This window comes from Coregonus clupeaformis, chromosome 10 (genome assembly GCF_020615455.1).
Source record: "Coregonus clupeaformis isolate EN_2021a chromosome 10, ASM2061545v1, whole genome shotgun sequence".
Classification (NCBI taxonomy): Eukaryota; Metazoa; Chordata; class Actinopteri; order Salmoniformes; family Salmonidae; genus Coregonus; species Coregonus clupeaformis.
The window spans coordinates 62,784,034-62,799,597 of record NC_059201.1 but is presented as its reverse complement, the minus strand read 5'-3'; the positions used below and the strand labels follow the sequence as shown (position 1 = coordinate 62,799,597).

The 15,564-nt window shown below is 44.6% G+C and overlaps 3 protein-coding genes across 4 annotated transcripts in view; 1 reads left to right on the top strand and 2 right to left on the bottom strand.

Annotated features, from left to right (window-relative positions):
- The window catches only part of LOC121551923 (double C2-like domain-containing protein alpha), a 77,499-nt gene extending 74,763 nt beyond the window's left edge, over window positions 1-2,736 (top strand). For both annotated transcript variants that reach the window (XM_041864603.2, XM_045223302.1), the window contains 3 exons: window positions 273-354; window positions 1,542-1,638; window positions 1,817-2,736. In XM_041864603.2, coding sequence (XP_041720537.2) covers window positions 273-354; window positions 1,542-1,638; window positions 1,817-1,953 — 316 coding nt within the window. In that variant the 3' untranslated portion in view covers window positions 1,954-2,736. The remainder of the gene's footprint in view (window positions 1-272; window positions 355-1,541; window positions 1,639-1,816) is intronic.
- A 3,473-nt stretch (window positions 2,737-6,209) lies between these two features.
- Window positions 6,210-10,063, bottom strand: LOC123491632 (transcription factor btd). Its single transcript, XM_045223154.1, has 2 exons — window positions 9,416-10,063; window positions 6,210-9,032 (listed from the first exon to the last, which is right to left on the bottom strand). Exons 1-2 carry the CDS (start codon window positions 9,708-9,710, stop codon window positions 7,912-7,914), a joined length of 1,416 nt encoding a protein of 471 aa, XP_045079089.1. The 5' UTR covers window positions 9,711-10,063; the 3' UTR covers window positions 6,210-7,911.
- Window positions 10,064-10,266: 203 nt separating this feature from the next.
- On the bottom strand, window positions 10,267-14,315 carry LOC123491631 (zinc finger protein 436-like). Its single transcript, XM_045223153.1, has 3 exons — window positions 13,751-14,315; window positions 12,549-13,467; window positions 10,267-10,790 (listed from the first exon to the last, which is right to left on the bottom strand). Exons 1-3 carry the CDS (start codon window positions 13,956-13,958, stop codon window positions 10,586-10,588), a joined length of 1,332 nt encoding a protein of 443 aa, XP_045079088.1. The 5' UTR covers window positions 13,959-14,315; the 3' UTR covers window positions 10,267-10,585.
- Between the last annotated feature and the right edge of the window lie 1,249 nt (window positions 14,316-15,564).

The following is a 15,564-nucleotide window of genomic DNA, read 5'->3' as shown; positions in this document are numbered from 1 at the left end:
TTTATGTGTGTGCGAGTGTGTTTGTGTATTTATGTGTGTGTGTGTATGTGTGCTAGCCACTGTTTAGGAAACATATCAACATTTTATCAGCAGTCAGTGGGATGTCACCACAAAGGCCTGAGAGACACACCTGTGTGCATGCATTTGAGGGATTGAGTGTTTGTGCGTCAATCTATGATACTGTCCCTCCTACCCTCTTTTTCCCCTCTCTCACTCCCATCCCTCCCTCCCTCCCTCTCTCTCCCCTACCCCTCTATCTCTCACTCTTTCAGATATCTGAAGCCCGACACACAGAAGAAATCCAAACACAAAACGGCTGTGATTAAAAAGACCCTTAACCCTGAATTCAATGAGGTATATCCCTGCTGGGTCTCCAGGGGAGACTGGCACAATCCTCTTTCTGGGGGTCAATGTTAATGTCAATGCTAATGAGATGTCCAGTCCAATATCCCACACTCTCCTCATCTGTCATCCTCTCTCTGTCTCTCTCTTGCTCTCCCTCCTCTAGTATACAGTATTCATCACCTCATCTACCCTCTTCCCTTTTCATAGACAAATCTCTCTCTCTCCCTCATTCTCTCGCTATCAGTACTACATCCCCTTTCCTCTGAATTGAATTATAACAATTGATAATAATTTGCAATCGTCTGAACACTTTTACAACTGACACATCAATGTGTTGACAAAGACTTACAGAAAGCATATCAGGAAGGTCCTTTGGTTGGCTCTCTCATCTATATATTTATTTCCCCCCCTCCCTCCCTCCCTCCCTCCCTCCCTCCCTCCCTCCCTCTCCCCCTCATTCTACAGCGTGGGCATTGAGAAGTAATAACACCAAGCCTTTTATTTCTATTCACTCAGAAGTAATGTACACTATGATGGGGCCTTGATATAATTGCAGGGTTGTAGCTAGTCTGAAACCTATAACTGCCTAAATTCAACTCCAAGTGGAGACAATATAAGGCTGAGTTATAGGCCCGTCTGATGATAGTGCTCCCGCTCATATCTGGTTGTTAATGGATGGGATATACTGTACTGTATGTCTCCAGATCACTTATTGCTAAAGCTATGGTCGTGACGTCACCTATTTCTCAATGACCTCCCATACATCTCCCTGTCATGCGACCAAGGAGTAGTTGTATCAACATTGGAAGCGTTTTGCATAACAAGGGACATCAGGTTCCGTATTCATAAAGTTGCTTGGAGTATAGGTATTGGAGTAGGAGTGATGATCTAGGATCAAATTCCGTCTGTTCATAGCTTTAGCACTGCTACTCTGAGACACTTTGTGAATACGGGCCCTGTTTTTGTGTGTGGTTTAGTTTTTTCCCATTTAGATTTACAGTACTTCTGTAAGTAATGTCACAGCTACGAGTAGAAGTTGCTCTTAGGCACAGATCTGGGATCAGCTTGCCCTTCACAAATCCTAACTTTAGTTATTACAGGGGAAACACTAAAGCTGACCATAGATCAGTGTCCAGTGGTAACCTCCTCCTACTCCTACTGAATGGGCTCTCCTGTGGTTCCCTCGCACCCTACAGGAGTTCTTTTATGAGATCTCCATGTCAGAGCTGTCCAATAAGACTCTGGAGGTCACTGTCTGGGACTACGACTTGGGACGCTCCAATGACTTCATAGGTGAGACTTCACTTTGCACGCACGCATACACACACAGAGCGAGAGAGATGGCGAGAGAGTCAAATCCCGACTTCACACATCCCTCTGCCCACAGAAGCCAAACTTTTGTGCAGATATTCCATTGGGACTTTGAACTCCTGAAAGGTTCCCATGGTGACACTGTTTGTCATGTTTACAGGTGGAGTGTGCCTGAGCTGTCACTCACAGGGAGACCCCCTCTGCCATTGGATGGACTGCCTTAAGAACAAGGGACAGAGGGTGGAGCGCTGGCACATACTGACCAATGAGCTCCCAAGATCCGTATGTCATGAGTAAGGCCACACATCTACTGAGACACAAGGCTGAGTCCCAATTCTTCACCCTTCTCCCAAAGTGTGCACTTGCAGACTTCCAGTCGTGGATATATCAATAGTGGAAACTCCCTCAAGGCAATGCTTACATCGATCCAGTGCTTTTAAATCCATGATGGGGAGTGTGCAAATGCACACTTTGGGAGAAGTGTGGAGAATCAGGACACAGATCAAATCATCCCTCTAGCCCCCTACCACCTAGGCATTCCTGGAGATCTGAGAGGATTGGATAGTCCAGAAATGTGGAGGGAACTCCACCTAGCTTATCAGAAAGCAAGGGGGAAGCAATGACCATATTGATCTGGATCCTATCTAAACCTTTCAGATCTACCGTAGTGCCGAGGTGGTAGAGGGTAGGGGTCGATTTGGAACTCAGCGAACATGCAGCATGTCTAGGCTCTCTAGAGCCCTGTTTATACCTGGTTCTAACGTGCTTCCCTCTTCCTGATATTTTCCTGATCTTGACTGTTTACACTTATAAGATCTGATCACAATCAGATAACAATGCGTATTTTAATCGTCTGTCTAAAAATGTGGGCACAATCCAAATGTGGACAGGATCAGGACAAAGGACACATGTTAGCACCAGGTATAAATGGGGATGACTTGCCACAGGATAGGATGCACTACCGGTATGTTTCTATGTGTATAAGGGTGATTCAAACCAACACACCATAACACACCATTGAGATGACACATGCTGAATACAAGTCATATACAGTGGGGAAAAAATGTATTTAGTCAGCCACCAATTGTGCAAGTTCTCCCACTTAAAAAGATGAGAGAGGCCTGTAATTTTCATCATAGGTACACGTCAACTATGACAGACAAAATGAGAAAAAAAATCCAGAAAATCACATTGTAGGATTTTTAATGAATTTATTTGCAAATTATGGTGGAAAATAAGTATTTGGTCAATAACAAAAGTTTCTCAATACTTTGTTATATACCCTTTGTTGGCAATGACACAGGTCAAACGTTTTCTGTAAGTCTTCACAAGGTTTTCACACACTGTTGCTGGTATTTTGGCCCATTCCTCCATGCAGATCTCCTCTAGAGCAGTGATGTTTTGGGGCTGTCACTGGGCAACACGGACTTTCAACTCCCTCCAAAGATTTCTGGCTCTCACAGACCTGTAACTTCTTCTTTAAGAGGCTCCTCTGTCCTCCACTCGTTACCTGCATTAATGGCACCTGTTTGAACTTGTTATCAGTATAAAAGACACCTGTCCACAACCTCAAACAGTCACACTCCAAACTCCACTATGGCCAAGACCAAAGAGCTGTCAAAGGACACCAGAAACAAAATTGTAGACCTGCACCAGGCTGGGATAATAGGTAAGCAGCTTGGTTTGAAGAAATCAACTGTGGGAGCAATTATTAGGAAATGGAAGACATACAAGACCACTGATAATCTCCCTCGATCTGGGGCTCCACGCAAGATCTCACCCCGTGGGGTCAAAATGATCACAAGAATGGTGAGCAAAAATCACAGAACCACACGGGGGGACCTAGTGAATGACCTGCAGAGAGCTGGGACCAAAGTAACAAAGCCTACCATCAGTAACACACTACGCCGCCAGGGACTCAAATCCTGCAGTGCCAGACGTGTCCCCCTGCTTAAGCCAGTACATGTCCAGGCCCGTCTGAAGTTTGCTAGAGTGCATTTGGATGATCCAGAAGAGGATTGGGAGAATGTCATATGGTCAGATGAAACCAACATAGAACGTTTTGGTAAAAACTCAACTCGTCGTGTTTGGAGGACAAAGAATGCTGAGTTGCATCCAAATAACACCATACCTACTGTGAAGCATGGGGGGGGAAACATCATGCTTTGGGGCTGTTTTTCTGCAAAGGGACCAGGACGACTGATCCGTGTAAAGGGAAGAATGAATGGGGCCATGTATTGTGAGATTTTGAGTGAAAACCTCCTTCCATCAGCAAGGGCATTGAAGATGAAATGTGGCTGGGTCTTTCAGCATGACAATGATCCCAAACACACCGCCCGGGCAACGAAGGAGTGGCTTCGTAAGAAGCATTTCAAGGTCCTGGAGTGGCCTAGCCAGTCTCCAGATCTCAACCCCATAGAAAATCTTTGGAGGGAGTTGAAAGTCCGTGTTGCCCAGCGACAGCCACAAAACATCACTGCTCTAGAGGAGATCTGCATGGAGGAATGGGCCAAAATACCAGCAACAGTGTGTGAAAACCTTGTGAAGACTTACAGAAAACGTTTGACCTGTGTCATTGCCAACAAAGGGTATATAACAAAGTATTGAGAAACTTTTGTTATTGACCAAATACTTATTTTCCACCATAATTTGCAAATAAATTCATTAAAAATCCTACAATGTGATTTTCTGGATTTTTTTTCTCATTTTGTCTGTCATAGTTGACGTGTACCTATGATGAAAATTACAGGCCTCTCTCATCTTTTTAAGTGGGAGAACTTGCACAATTGGTGGCTGACTAAATACTTTTTTCCCCACTGTACAATACAAGGCCTGGATGTTATTAAGCACATCTCCATTATGCTATGGAATAGACTAGTGATGGTGTAGATGGTCCCTTCAAGTTAGATCAGGGTTTCTTTGATTATTGGAATCAGCTGAGTAGTGCTAGGGCAAAAACCAAAATGTGCACCCCTAGGACCGAGTTTGGGAAACGCTGAGTTAGATGGAGACGTTTGTCAGTGGGATGGGGAATGTGGTTCTTGTTGCCTTATGGCCTCTTGTCACAACTCAACATCATACCTCTGATTTTATCTGATTTCATCTGCACGTTTTAGTCTACGGGCTCTTTTACTTCTCTTGTTCAGCTGATTTGATTGATTTCCATGTCTTTCATGGTTATTTTAATAACAAATTGAGATCTATGTTGGTAATAATATGCCTATGCTACACCAATACCGGCACACAAATATCTAACATCAGATATCCTGTTTGTATTGTTGTCATTTGAACCCAAATGGAACCCTATTCCCTATGTAATGCACTACTTTTGACCAAAGCCCTATGGGCCTTGGTCAAAAGTAGTGCACTACATAGGGAATAGGGTTCCATTTGGGACAAACACATTCACTGCATCCCAAACATGACATACACTGATAATATTTTGAATACAGAAGTTCTTCCATGTAGTTGCATGATGCAATACAGTATTGACAAAAAAAAGTTGTCCCCTCCCTAATATAACTATCCCCTGCCCCAAAAAAGTATTTGATTAAAAAAAGTATAATTATTATTACTTTATTTATTATTGAGGTGATTTCCCTGTATTGTTATGTTTGTTTTCTGTCATGTTTCTTATATTTGTCTCTTAATGCACGACTGAATGTGTGAATGTGGGTTTTTACTGACGTTTCAATGGCTATATACGATTATCTTGTTGTGCTTTTAACAATTGTTGTTCTTACATTTATATCAGGTGTTTTGTGTACAATATGAAAATACATTTGGAATGCACTACTGTATAAGTCTGACTTGGTTTCTATTTTGTGAGATGGCTTGGCTGAGGGTAATCCAGTACTCACTCAGTGCTACTGAACAGTAAAATAGCTCACTACCCCCTGGTGGTTCAATGAATACATTACACGTTTTCACATATTAGTAATTTAGCTAACCCTCTGACCATGTTCAACGGTCCTTGCTATCCTGCATCCTTGGGACGTCCCAACTCTGACTTTACCTTATTGAAGTTGAACTTTACAATGCTTCCGATTAGGTAAGGGTTAAAGTTAGGGTTAGGGACATCCCAAAGATCCCGGATAGCACTAACCAATTTTCAACTCCCCAGAAGTTTCAAGCAAGAATCAATAAGACGCTTTTTTTTTTATGTGACAAACTTTTAAATTAAAGGCAACATGAATACAACAACACACATTTTAAAAGAATCCCATTTACTGTACATAAGGCTCTGAACTATCAGCGCCACAGTAAGTCTTGAAGTCTGAGCACTTGCTATGAGAGACATTTACATTACATTTTAGTCATTTAGCAGACGCTCTTATCCAGAGCGACTTACAGTTAGTGAGTGCATACATCATTTTTTATACTGGCCCCCCATGGGAATCGAACCCACAACCCTGGCGTTGCAAACGCCATGCTCTACCAACTGAGCTACATCCCTGCCGGTCATTCCCTCCCCTACCCTGGACGACGCTGAGCCAATTGTGCGCCGCCCCATGGGTCTCCCGGTCGCGGCCGGCTACGACAGAGCCTGGATTCTAACCAGGATCTCTAGTGGCACAGCTAGCACTGCAATGCAGTGCCTTAGACCACTGCGCCACTCGGGAGACATAACGAGAGACCATGATGAGACTCTAATGAAGGCATCCTAAGCCGGTTTGTGTCTCCCTAAATAAAATGATCAGATCAGTGCAGACACGGGGCTCTCCTTTTCCTTTAATTTTACTGGAGAGTCACCTTATGAAGTATCCTGGGGTAAGGAATGCGTTTTTGAACTCCTAAACCACATGAGTAAAACTCCAGTCCTTAGATTCAGCACTGCAGTGTCTGTTGGTATTGATTCCTCCCTTTTAATTAATTAATCAGTGTTTCTTAATGGACAAGTTCAAAAAGTTTCACTTCCTTTCCGTTTTCTTCAGTTTCATGCCAAGTGAACACGACCCCGTTTTTTTCTTGCAGGTCTAGATCCTTAAAACTTTTTTTTTTAAAGACCGAAAACAAGCAGACACTGACTGCGGCTCTAAAGGAATTGTGTTTGACACCAGTGTCTTCAACCCATGGTTCATCCTCTGCAGTCTCTAAGGTCAGCAGGCTCCATCCCCTGAGTTACAAGCAGGAAGTGGATCAATACTACAATACGGCAAAAGTCAATAACCTCCCTGTAACAGACTGGGCCCCGCTGCCCTTTGGACGGGCTGGTGCACAAACATACATGCACTGCACGCATACAGTAAAATAAAACACACACGCACAGTAAAAATAAATAAGTCTACACACATTTGCTGCTTGCTTAAGGTAGTCCATCACATCTGATGATGACCTCAACTACTGCTTGTGGGTTCACTGATGACTGTATAATCAGATCCGGGATGCACACTGTCTGCCACAGACAGAGCACACTTTGGCCTGTCCCGTTGAAACCGGTGCAGCTATGGTCATACACACCCCTCCATATGTATTTGGACAGTGAAGCTAAAAAATGTCTCTATACTCATTTTGGATTTGAGATTTTCATTCATATCTGTTTTACCGTTTAGAAATTAAACATTTTTTGTGGATTCCAATTGTGTTTCAATGCGGCAACTCCCCAACGGGCTCGGGAGAGGTGAGGATTGGACAAACACGCAGCTTCTCATACACACCCGGAAGTCAGCTGGACCAATGTGTTGGAGGGGACACCGTTCGACTGACGACCCTAGTCAGCTTGCAGGCGCCCAGTCCGCCACAAGAAGACGCTACAGCAAGTTAAGACAAGGAATCCCCTGCCAACCCTACCCTCCCCTAACCCGGACAGTGCTAGGCCAATTGTGCACCGCCCTTGGAATTCCTGGTCACGGCAGGCTGTAGTGACGCCCTTCTGCACTTCGGGTGAAGTGCCTTAGCAGGATGCGCCACTCGGGAGCTCCATTGCAAAGTACAACTTATAAAGGCTTTATATAGCACTACTTAAACGCTTTACAAATCATAAGCATATGTCATAATCTATAAATGGTGTATGAACTTACATTTGGCAATACACCCTACAGTGGGAATTGTTATGTCACCCGTTATACACCATTTATAGCGTAGGACATACGCTTATAGATTATTTGTGAAGCATTTATATAGTGCTTATAAAGTCTTTATGTATGCTATAAAAAGCCTTTATAGGTTGTACAGCCATCATCCAATGTCTGACACATGAGTCCTGATGTGTTTGGCCAGCTTAGCCTCCTCACTGAAAGCCTTGCCACACAAGCTTCAGGTGTGGGCCCCGCCTCCGGCAGGCTGCATTCCATTATGAACGCGCTGGTGCTTCCTACACGTGTAGGCGTCCTTGAAGCTCATGCCGCAGACAGGGCAGCCATACAGCCGCAGCTCCGTGTGAACGCGTCGGTGGTTCCTCAGTGTGCCATCGTTGTTGAATCGCTTGCCACACAGTGCACAAACGTATGGCTTCTCCCCTGTGTGAATGCGGAGGTGGATCTTGAGACGTGAGACGTGACTGAATATCTTACCACACTGAGGGCACGGGTGGGACCTCTGATCCCCCCTGTTGTTTGTTTGTTGTTGACCCCTGTTGTTTGTGGACCTGTTTAATTGTTGATGACCCCTATTTGTTGATCTATTTGTTTGTGGTTGACGTCTGATTTGACCCGGGTAGGACAGGGATATCAAGGGACCTACGGTACCGGTGGTGGTGGCGTCCCCGAAGTCTAGTTCTGTCCCTGTTGTTACACAACCATTGCTGCCAATCTGACGGAAAAAGCCGTCTGGGATCATGGCAGCACTAGCTGATACCAGGTCAGTGGGGACGCCCGAGGCAGTGGAGGCACCATATCGTCTGCTCTCTGCAACCACTGACTCCAAGTCAGCACTCAGGTCTGAGACAGTGTATCTGGTTTCAACAGTGGCTGGTCCAGGGTCCGAACTGGGGTTTAGTTCACCATACCCCATCTGAGCAGATACTGACCCCAAGTCAGTAGGGCTAGCTTCACTAGGCTCTGTTTTGATGCCCTCAGAGTTATAGTGTAAAACCACTCTGTCCACGGGGCATGATGTGCTGCTCAAGGGATTTGCAGAGGGAAGGAGATGCTGGTCATCTTCTTCGTCCAAGTCCCTTTTCACAGACGCTGAAGTCAATGGAGCTACTACTGGGGTGGTAGCTGATGTATCGGTCTGTTGCAAGGACAGGGTACGTGGAGAGCTACACAGACTCTTCCACTCGGTGCAGTCTGTGGGTAGCTGGCTATGTGTGGCAGGCATCTCATCTTGGCTCATTACCATGTGGTTCTGGGTCTGTGTAGACTCAGGGTCTGGACTCTGGTCGGAGCTCCACTGGTGCTGCCCAGACACAGAGAGAGAAACAGGCCTGGTCGAGACTGGATGGACAGACAGACCGTCAAACAGACAGAAAATAGAGAGAAATCAGCTTGATTAAGTTCAAACAACTACACAAGCAACGACCCAGACATTAGTTTTCAAGCATTCTGTAGGATGAGATTGTTTGGGTAATGTGGTTATCTACTGGGCTTGAGCCTGTCCAAATGCCCCATATCATAATCTTCTAGAAAAACCTGCGTCTCCTCCCCTTTATCTACACTGAGTGAAAGACTTGACAGGTGAAAACAGTATGGGGAGCAGAGATCATCTGGCTTTCACTTGGTCTTTTTTTTTTTTTTTTTTCAGATGAGTGCAAATAAAGGAGAGATGAGGAGAGGTTACATTTTTCAGACAATAGACAAAGAGCCATTAGCATCATCACCTGCTGAACACTCCGTTCCCGTGTCGAGTCCAACTTCTCGTAGCCTTCGTTTTAAGAGTTCATTCTCTCTCTTCGTCCGGGCAGTCTCCTCCTCGAATTCTGACACTGTCCCCCCGACCACCTCCAGTATCTCATCTACAGCCACCATTAACCGCTCGGTGAGGTAAGCATTCAAAAGCTGTAGTTTAGCCATTTTCCAGAAATTAGCATGCCCAAAATATTTGTTAAAATCCAATGAAATCTGCCTAGTAACGACCCAAGCTAGACTGTTTTGTAAACATCTCCGCGAAAGCATTCACTTCCTGGTTCTTTAACGCTCCTTGGTCATGTGATAAAAACGCTACCGTAATTCATGAAAAAGCGGAGGCAAGGGTTTTATTAAAGGGGTTTTCTACTTAAGATTTACTGTTAGTTTTGCACCCTTATTAATGAGTATATTAATAAATATCTTGAGTGAAGGTGATGTGAGAAAAGCATCTGGCATCTTCCTTTTGGAAATAAAGAACCTGAAAGATGGTTCAACTTTAACACAAAATAAATACAGAATCAGACATGTGATTTTAATAATTCAATGATTGATTTTAGTCATTTAGCTATTTTTCATACTGGCCCCCCGGTGGAAACGAACCCACAGACGCTCTTATCCAGAGCGACTTACAGTTAGTGAGTGCAAACATTATTTTTTATTTTTCATACTGGCCCCCCGGTGGAAACAAACCCACAACCATGGCGTTGCAAACACCATGCTCTACCAACTGAGCTACATCCCTGCCGGCCATTCCCTCCCCTACCCTGGACGACGCTGGGCCAATTGTGCGCCGCCCCATGGGTCTCCCGGCTACGACAGAGCCTGGATTCAAACCAGGATCTCTAGTGGCACAGCTAGCACTGCGATGCAGTGCCTTAGACCACTGCGCCACTCGGTAGGTGATGGACTGATTAAATTCATTTTCACAGACACACACTCTTCAATCAAGCTGGAAACATCAGTCAAGATGACATTATCCATTAGTTTTCTACTGCACTCTTCTTATTCATCCCAATAAATACATTTAGGAAATATTCCTATGGCTAAAACACTTCAACGTTTCACAATCCCTTCATGTCCTCGTTTGTTTGAAAAGGTGTAGCTGATTCAGTAGCAGCTGATTAGTTAGCGCATTGTCCTCCTCATGTGATGAGCTGCCCTGCATCTGTCAGGTGTGTGTTCAGGTGTACCCGCAGGCCGCTGGCCACGGTGAAGCTCTTGGGACACTGGACACAGCGATAGGGCTTCTCCCCAGAGTGAGTCCGTTTGTGCTTCTTCATGGTGTCTCCGTCGCTGAAGGTCCTTTGGCAGTAGGGGCAGCTGTAGGGTCTCTCACCGGTGTGGATCCTATAATATATAATACGTTTTTCAAAAAATTTAAAAAATAATAATATATAAATGGAGTGAAGAGACTTTAACCCAACACCTAGCAACCTCGTCAAGAGGTTTGGCTTTTTTGGTGTAACGGCTAAGGTGTTGGATTGACAGTCGCTAGTCAGGGCTACCGCCTAAATTCACTACAATAAACAGTGAGCTACAAAACTATTGGGACAGTGACACATTTTTTGTTGTTTTGGCTCTGTACTACAATGACTGAGGTTAAAGTGTCGACTGTCAGCTTTTAATTAGAGGGTATTTTCATCCATATCGGGTGAACCGTTTAGAAATTACAGCACTTTCTGTACATAGTCCCCCCATTTTAGGGGACCAAAAGTATTGGGACAAATTCACTTATGTGTATTAAAGTAGTCAAAAGTTTAGTATTTGGTCCCATATTCCTAGCACGCAATGACTACAGCAAGCTTGTGACTCTACAAACTTGTTGGATGCATTTGCTCTTTGTTTTGGTTGTGTGTCAGATTATTTTGTGGCCAATAGAAATGAATGGTAATGTATTGTGTTGTTTTTTGAGTCACTTTTATTGTAAATAAGAATATAATATGTTTCTAAACACTTCTACATTAATGATTACAGTAGCATCCACATGAATTCTACTCCTTTTGCCACGGGGCAAAGATAATTTTTTTCCCAGTTTTACAGCAAATTTGCTTAAATTCTACTCCTTTTGCCATGTGATGGAGATAATTGTTTTCAGTTTTAAAGTACATTTCCTGCAATTCTACACATTATGCCATGACTTATGCAATGTTAATGATATCTGAGTGAGTGTGACTAACAAAATCAATGAGAGCCACCTGGAGGTCAGGGCCCCTGGGCACGTGCCCCGCGTGGCCGGTCGGTAGTCGGCCATGAATACTACAAGTTTAGATAGCTTGCTAGACTAATTTACCAATCTAAAAATGGTTAGCTGACATGGCTAATTGAGTGAGTCAGTGATGACATACAAGAGACAAATTGCTGATGCACAACCGCTTGCACCTTATGTATTCTACTATTCTAACTCTCAATAGTAAGTTGAGACCCCAACTGTGGTGCTTATGTTGCTTATGCCTGGAGCCGGCCCTGGTGATAGGGATGAACCAGGTGATCAACATTTAATGGAGGACAAGTTGTCATAGGCCTACAACCTATATAGCACATACTGCCATACCTGCCCAATGCCCAGGCCCATGACCCAGCCACAGAGTCAGTACTTAGCTTTTATGTAAAGATAGACGGCTGTTTAGAAACATATTCTATTCTTATTGACCAAAAAATATTTGGACTCCAAAATGACACAATCCATTATTTACCATTCATTTCTATTGGGCACAAAATAATCTGAAACAAAAATGAAAACAAACAGCAAATACATCCAACAAGTTTGTAGAGTCACAAGCTTGATGTAATCATTGCGTGCTAGGAATATGGGACCAAATACTAAAATTTGGACTACTTTAATACACATAAGTGAATTTGTCCCAATACTTTTGGTCCACTAAAATGGGGAATGTACAAAAAGTGCTGTAATTTCTAAATGGTTCACCCAATATGGATGAATATACCCTTAAATTAAAGCTGACAGTCTGCAGTGTAACCTCATAGTCATTGTATCACTTCAAATCCAAAGTGCTGGAGTACAGAGCCAAAACAACAAAATGTGTCACTGTCCCAATACTTTTGGAGCTCACTGTATAATAATACAACATATTAATGTATGCCAACCTCAGGTGTCGTCTCAGGTTGCCTCTCTGGGTAAAGCTTTTGGAGCACCAGGAGCAGCGGTGGGGCCTCTCCCCCGTGTGGATGCGGTGGTGGCGCCGCAGGTCAGCCGACTGGGCGAAGGACTTACAGCACCAGTCACAGGCGTAGGGCTTCTTGTACTGGAGGTGGAGGTCGAGGCTGGCCGCCTGGCTGAAACTCTCCCCACAGCGGGTGCAGCGGTGTGGGCGCCCCCCCTGGTGGTCGGTGGGGGTGAAGTTGTTACTCTCGTTGTATGTCAACACCCCGTCCTTGGGCCCAGGCTCTGTTTCATGTGTTTCATGTACGGGTGTGTTATGGAGCTCTGAGATGTCCATATCTGGAAGGTCTTTGAAGCCAGCGTCGCCTGAGAGTTCATGGTTGTGGGGTAGTAGTATTATAGGATGACCTGTGTAGCCTGAACTGGATTGAGGTTCATGGTTGGTGAGGTTCACTGTGACGTCGCATTCCTTGGGTTCCATTTTGATCCGTCCCTGGATTGGGTCGATGGGAGAAGACCTCTTTCTCTCTGTCCTAAGGACTGGCACTTCAGCGTTGGCTGCTCCCGTTGTTGTGGCACAGTGGGCATTGGAGGAGAATGGAGACGGGGCCAAGGACGAGGTGTTTCCAAAACCCTTGGGTTCTGGGTCTGAGTTGAGCTCAGACTTTGGGATTGCCTCTCCTGGACTGGGCTTCTCTTCTACTCGGACCGCTTCAGTGTGTCCATGGTTTGGTCCTGTGAGACCCCCATCCTGACCCAACGCTACCTGGGTCTGTGCCTGTAGCCCTCGTCTGTTGACCTGGCTCTGCTGCAGGGGCTCTGGGTCCTGTTCCTGTTCCTGACTGGAACTCCACTCTTGCTCACAGAGTTGCTGCTGTCCAGAGAGAGAAAGGGTGGTGGATCCTGCATAGAAAGAGGGTGCAAAGACAAAGTGCCGTCACTAAATAATTAAGAAATTTTGTAAATATGTAATTAATCATGTACTACTATTATTTGTTCATGTTTGCTGCGAGGGATATTTGGAATTCGGGCACTTCTCGCGAGCCAACGTAAAGTTACTGTCAATCGTCGTCAGACAAACAGAAAGACGTCACCCAAAGTAGCTAGCTAGTTGACAGGTTTCCAACTCATTTCTGCATGATCATTAAATTAGTATAATCCAACAAATCCAACAAAATGTTCTTACGCCAGTCTGTCTCCGCCAAGAGTAGGATGTCCCGGAGCTGTCGCTGCAGGCTTTCATTTTCTCTCTTCGCGCTTTCATTCTCTCTCTTCGTCCTAGCCGTCTCTTCTCGGTACTCCGCCACTGTGTCCCCGACCACGTCCAGAATCTCCCGCACCACTACCGTTAAACGTTCTGTCAGGTAAGCATTCAACAGCTGTAGTTTGGTCATTTTAAACACATAAAATAGTGCAGAATAATGTCTCGTCTCTCTCTCAGCTGATGTTGTGATTTTACTCTTCGCTTGTTGGTAGTTGGGTGAATAGGAAGTGTGTATGTGTTTTATCGCCACCTGCTGTTTGGGAAGTGAAATGGCTGTCTTGTTTTGAGCTACAAGGGGGCAGTGCAACCCTGCATAATTTCCTCTGCATCAGTAGTTTTATAACACGATCCGTCAATCCTGGTCCATCCCAACAACATCTGATTCAACTACTCAACTAATGTATCACTCAGCCCTTAATCAAAGAGGTAAGCCCCAAACACAAATAACACTAAATAGACAGACCTAGTGAAGCCAGCAGATATACCACCCCAATAGGCTAATATGTGGTTTTTGGGGTCAGGCCAATGTGCACGGTGGGTGATTTATCAAATAAATATTAAATTAGCACAAATTAAGGTTTATGTGACCTACAGTATTCAAACACAGGTTGCTGGGGTGCCACAAGACTGTGTTTATCTCGCTGAGCTAAAGCGATTTATCTTGGGGAACTAAGGCAAGCCCTTTTATATTTTTTATATTTTTTATTTAACCTTTATTTAACCAGGGAAGCCAGTTGAGAACAAGTTCTCATTTACAACTGCGACCTGGCCAAGATAAAGCAAAGCAGTGCGATAAAAACAACAACAACACAGAGTTACACATGGGATAAAACAAAACATACAGTCAATAACACAATAGAACATCTATATACAGTGTGTGCAAATGTAGTAAGTTATGGAGGTAAGGCAATAAATAGGCCATAGTGCAAAATAATTACAATTTAGTATTAACACTGGAGTGATAGATGTGCAGAAGAAGATGTGCAAATAGAGATACCGGAGTGCAAATGAGCAAAATAAATAACAATATGGGGATGAGGTAGTTCGGTGGGCTAATTACAGATGGGCTGTGTACAGGTGCAGTGATCGGTAAGCTGCTCTGACAACTGATGCTTAAAGTTAGTGTGGGAGATAAGAGTCTCCAGCTTCAGAGATTTTTTCAGTTCGTTCCAGTCATTAGCAGCAGAGAACTGGAAGGAATGACGGCCAAAGGAGGTGTTGGCTTTGGGGATGTCCAGTGAGATTACATTTACATTTTCGTCATTTAGCAGACGCTCTTATCCAGAGCGACTTACAAATTGGTGCATTCACCTTATGATAGCCAGTGGGACAACCACTTTACAATATATATCTATTTTTTGGGGGGGTGGGGTAGAGGGAGGGTAGAAGGATTACTTTTATCCTATCCCAGGTATTCCTTAAAGAGGTGGGGTTTGAAGTGTCTCCGGAAGGTGGTGAGTGACTCCACTGTCCTGGCGTCGTGAGGGAGCTTGTTCCACCATTGGGGTGCCAGAGCAGCGAACAGTTTTGACTGGGCTGAGCGGGAACTGTGCTTCCGCAGAGGTAGGGGGGCCAGCAGGCCAGAGGTGAATGAACGCAATGCCCTCGTTTGGGTGTAGGGACTGATCAGAGCCTGAAGGTACGGAGGTGCCGTTCCCCTCACAGCTCCGTAGGCAAGCACCATGGTCTTGTAGCAGATGCAGGCTTCAACTGGAAGCCAGTGGAGTGTGCAGAGG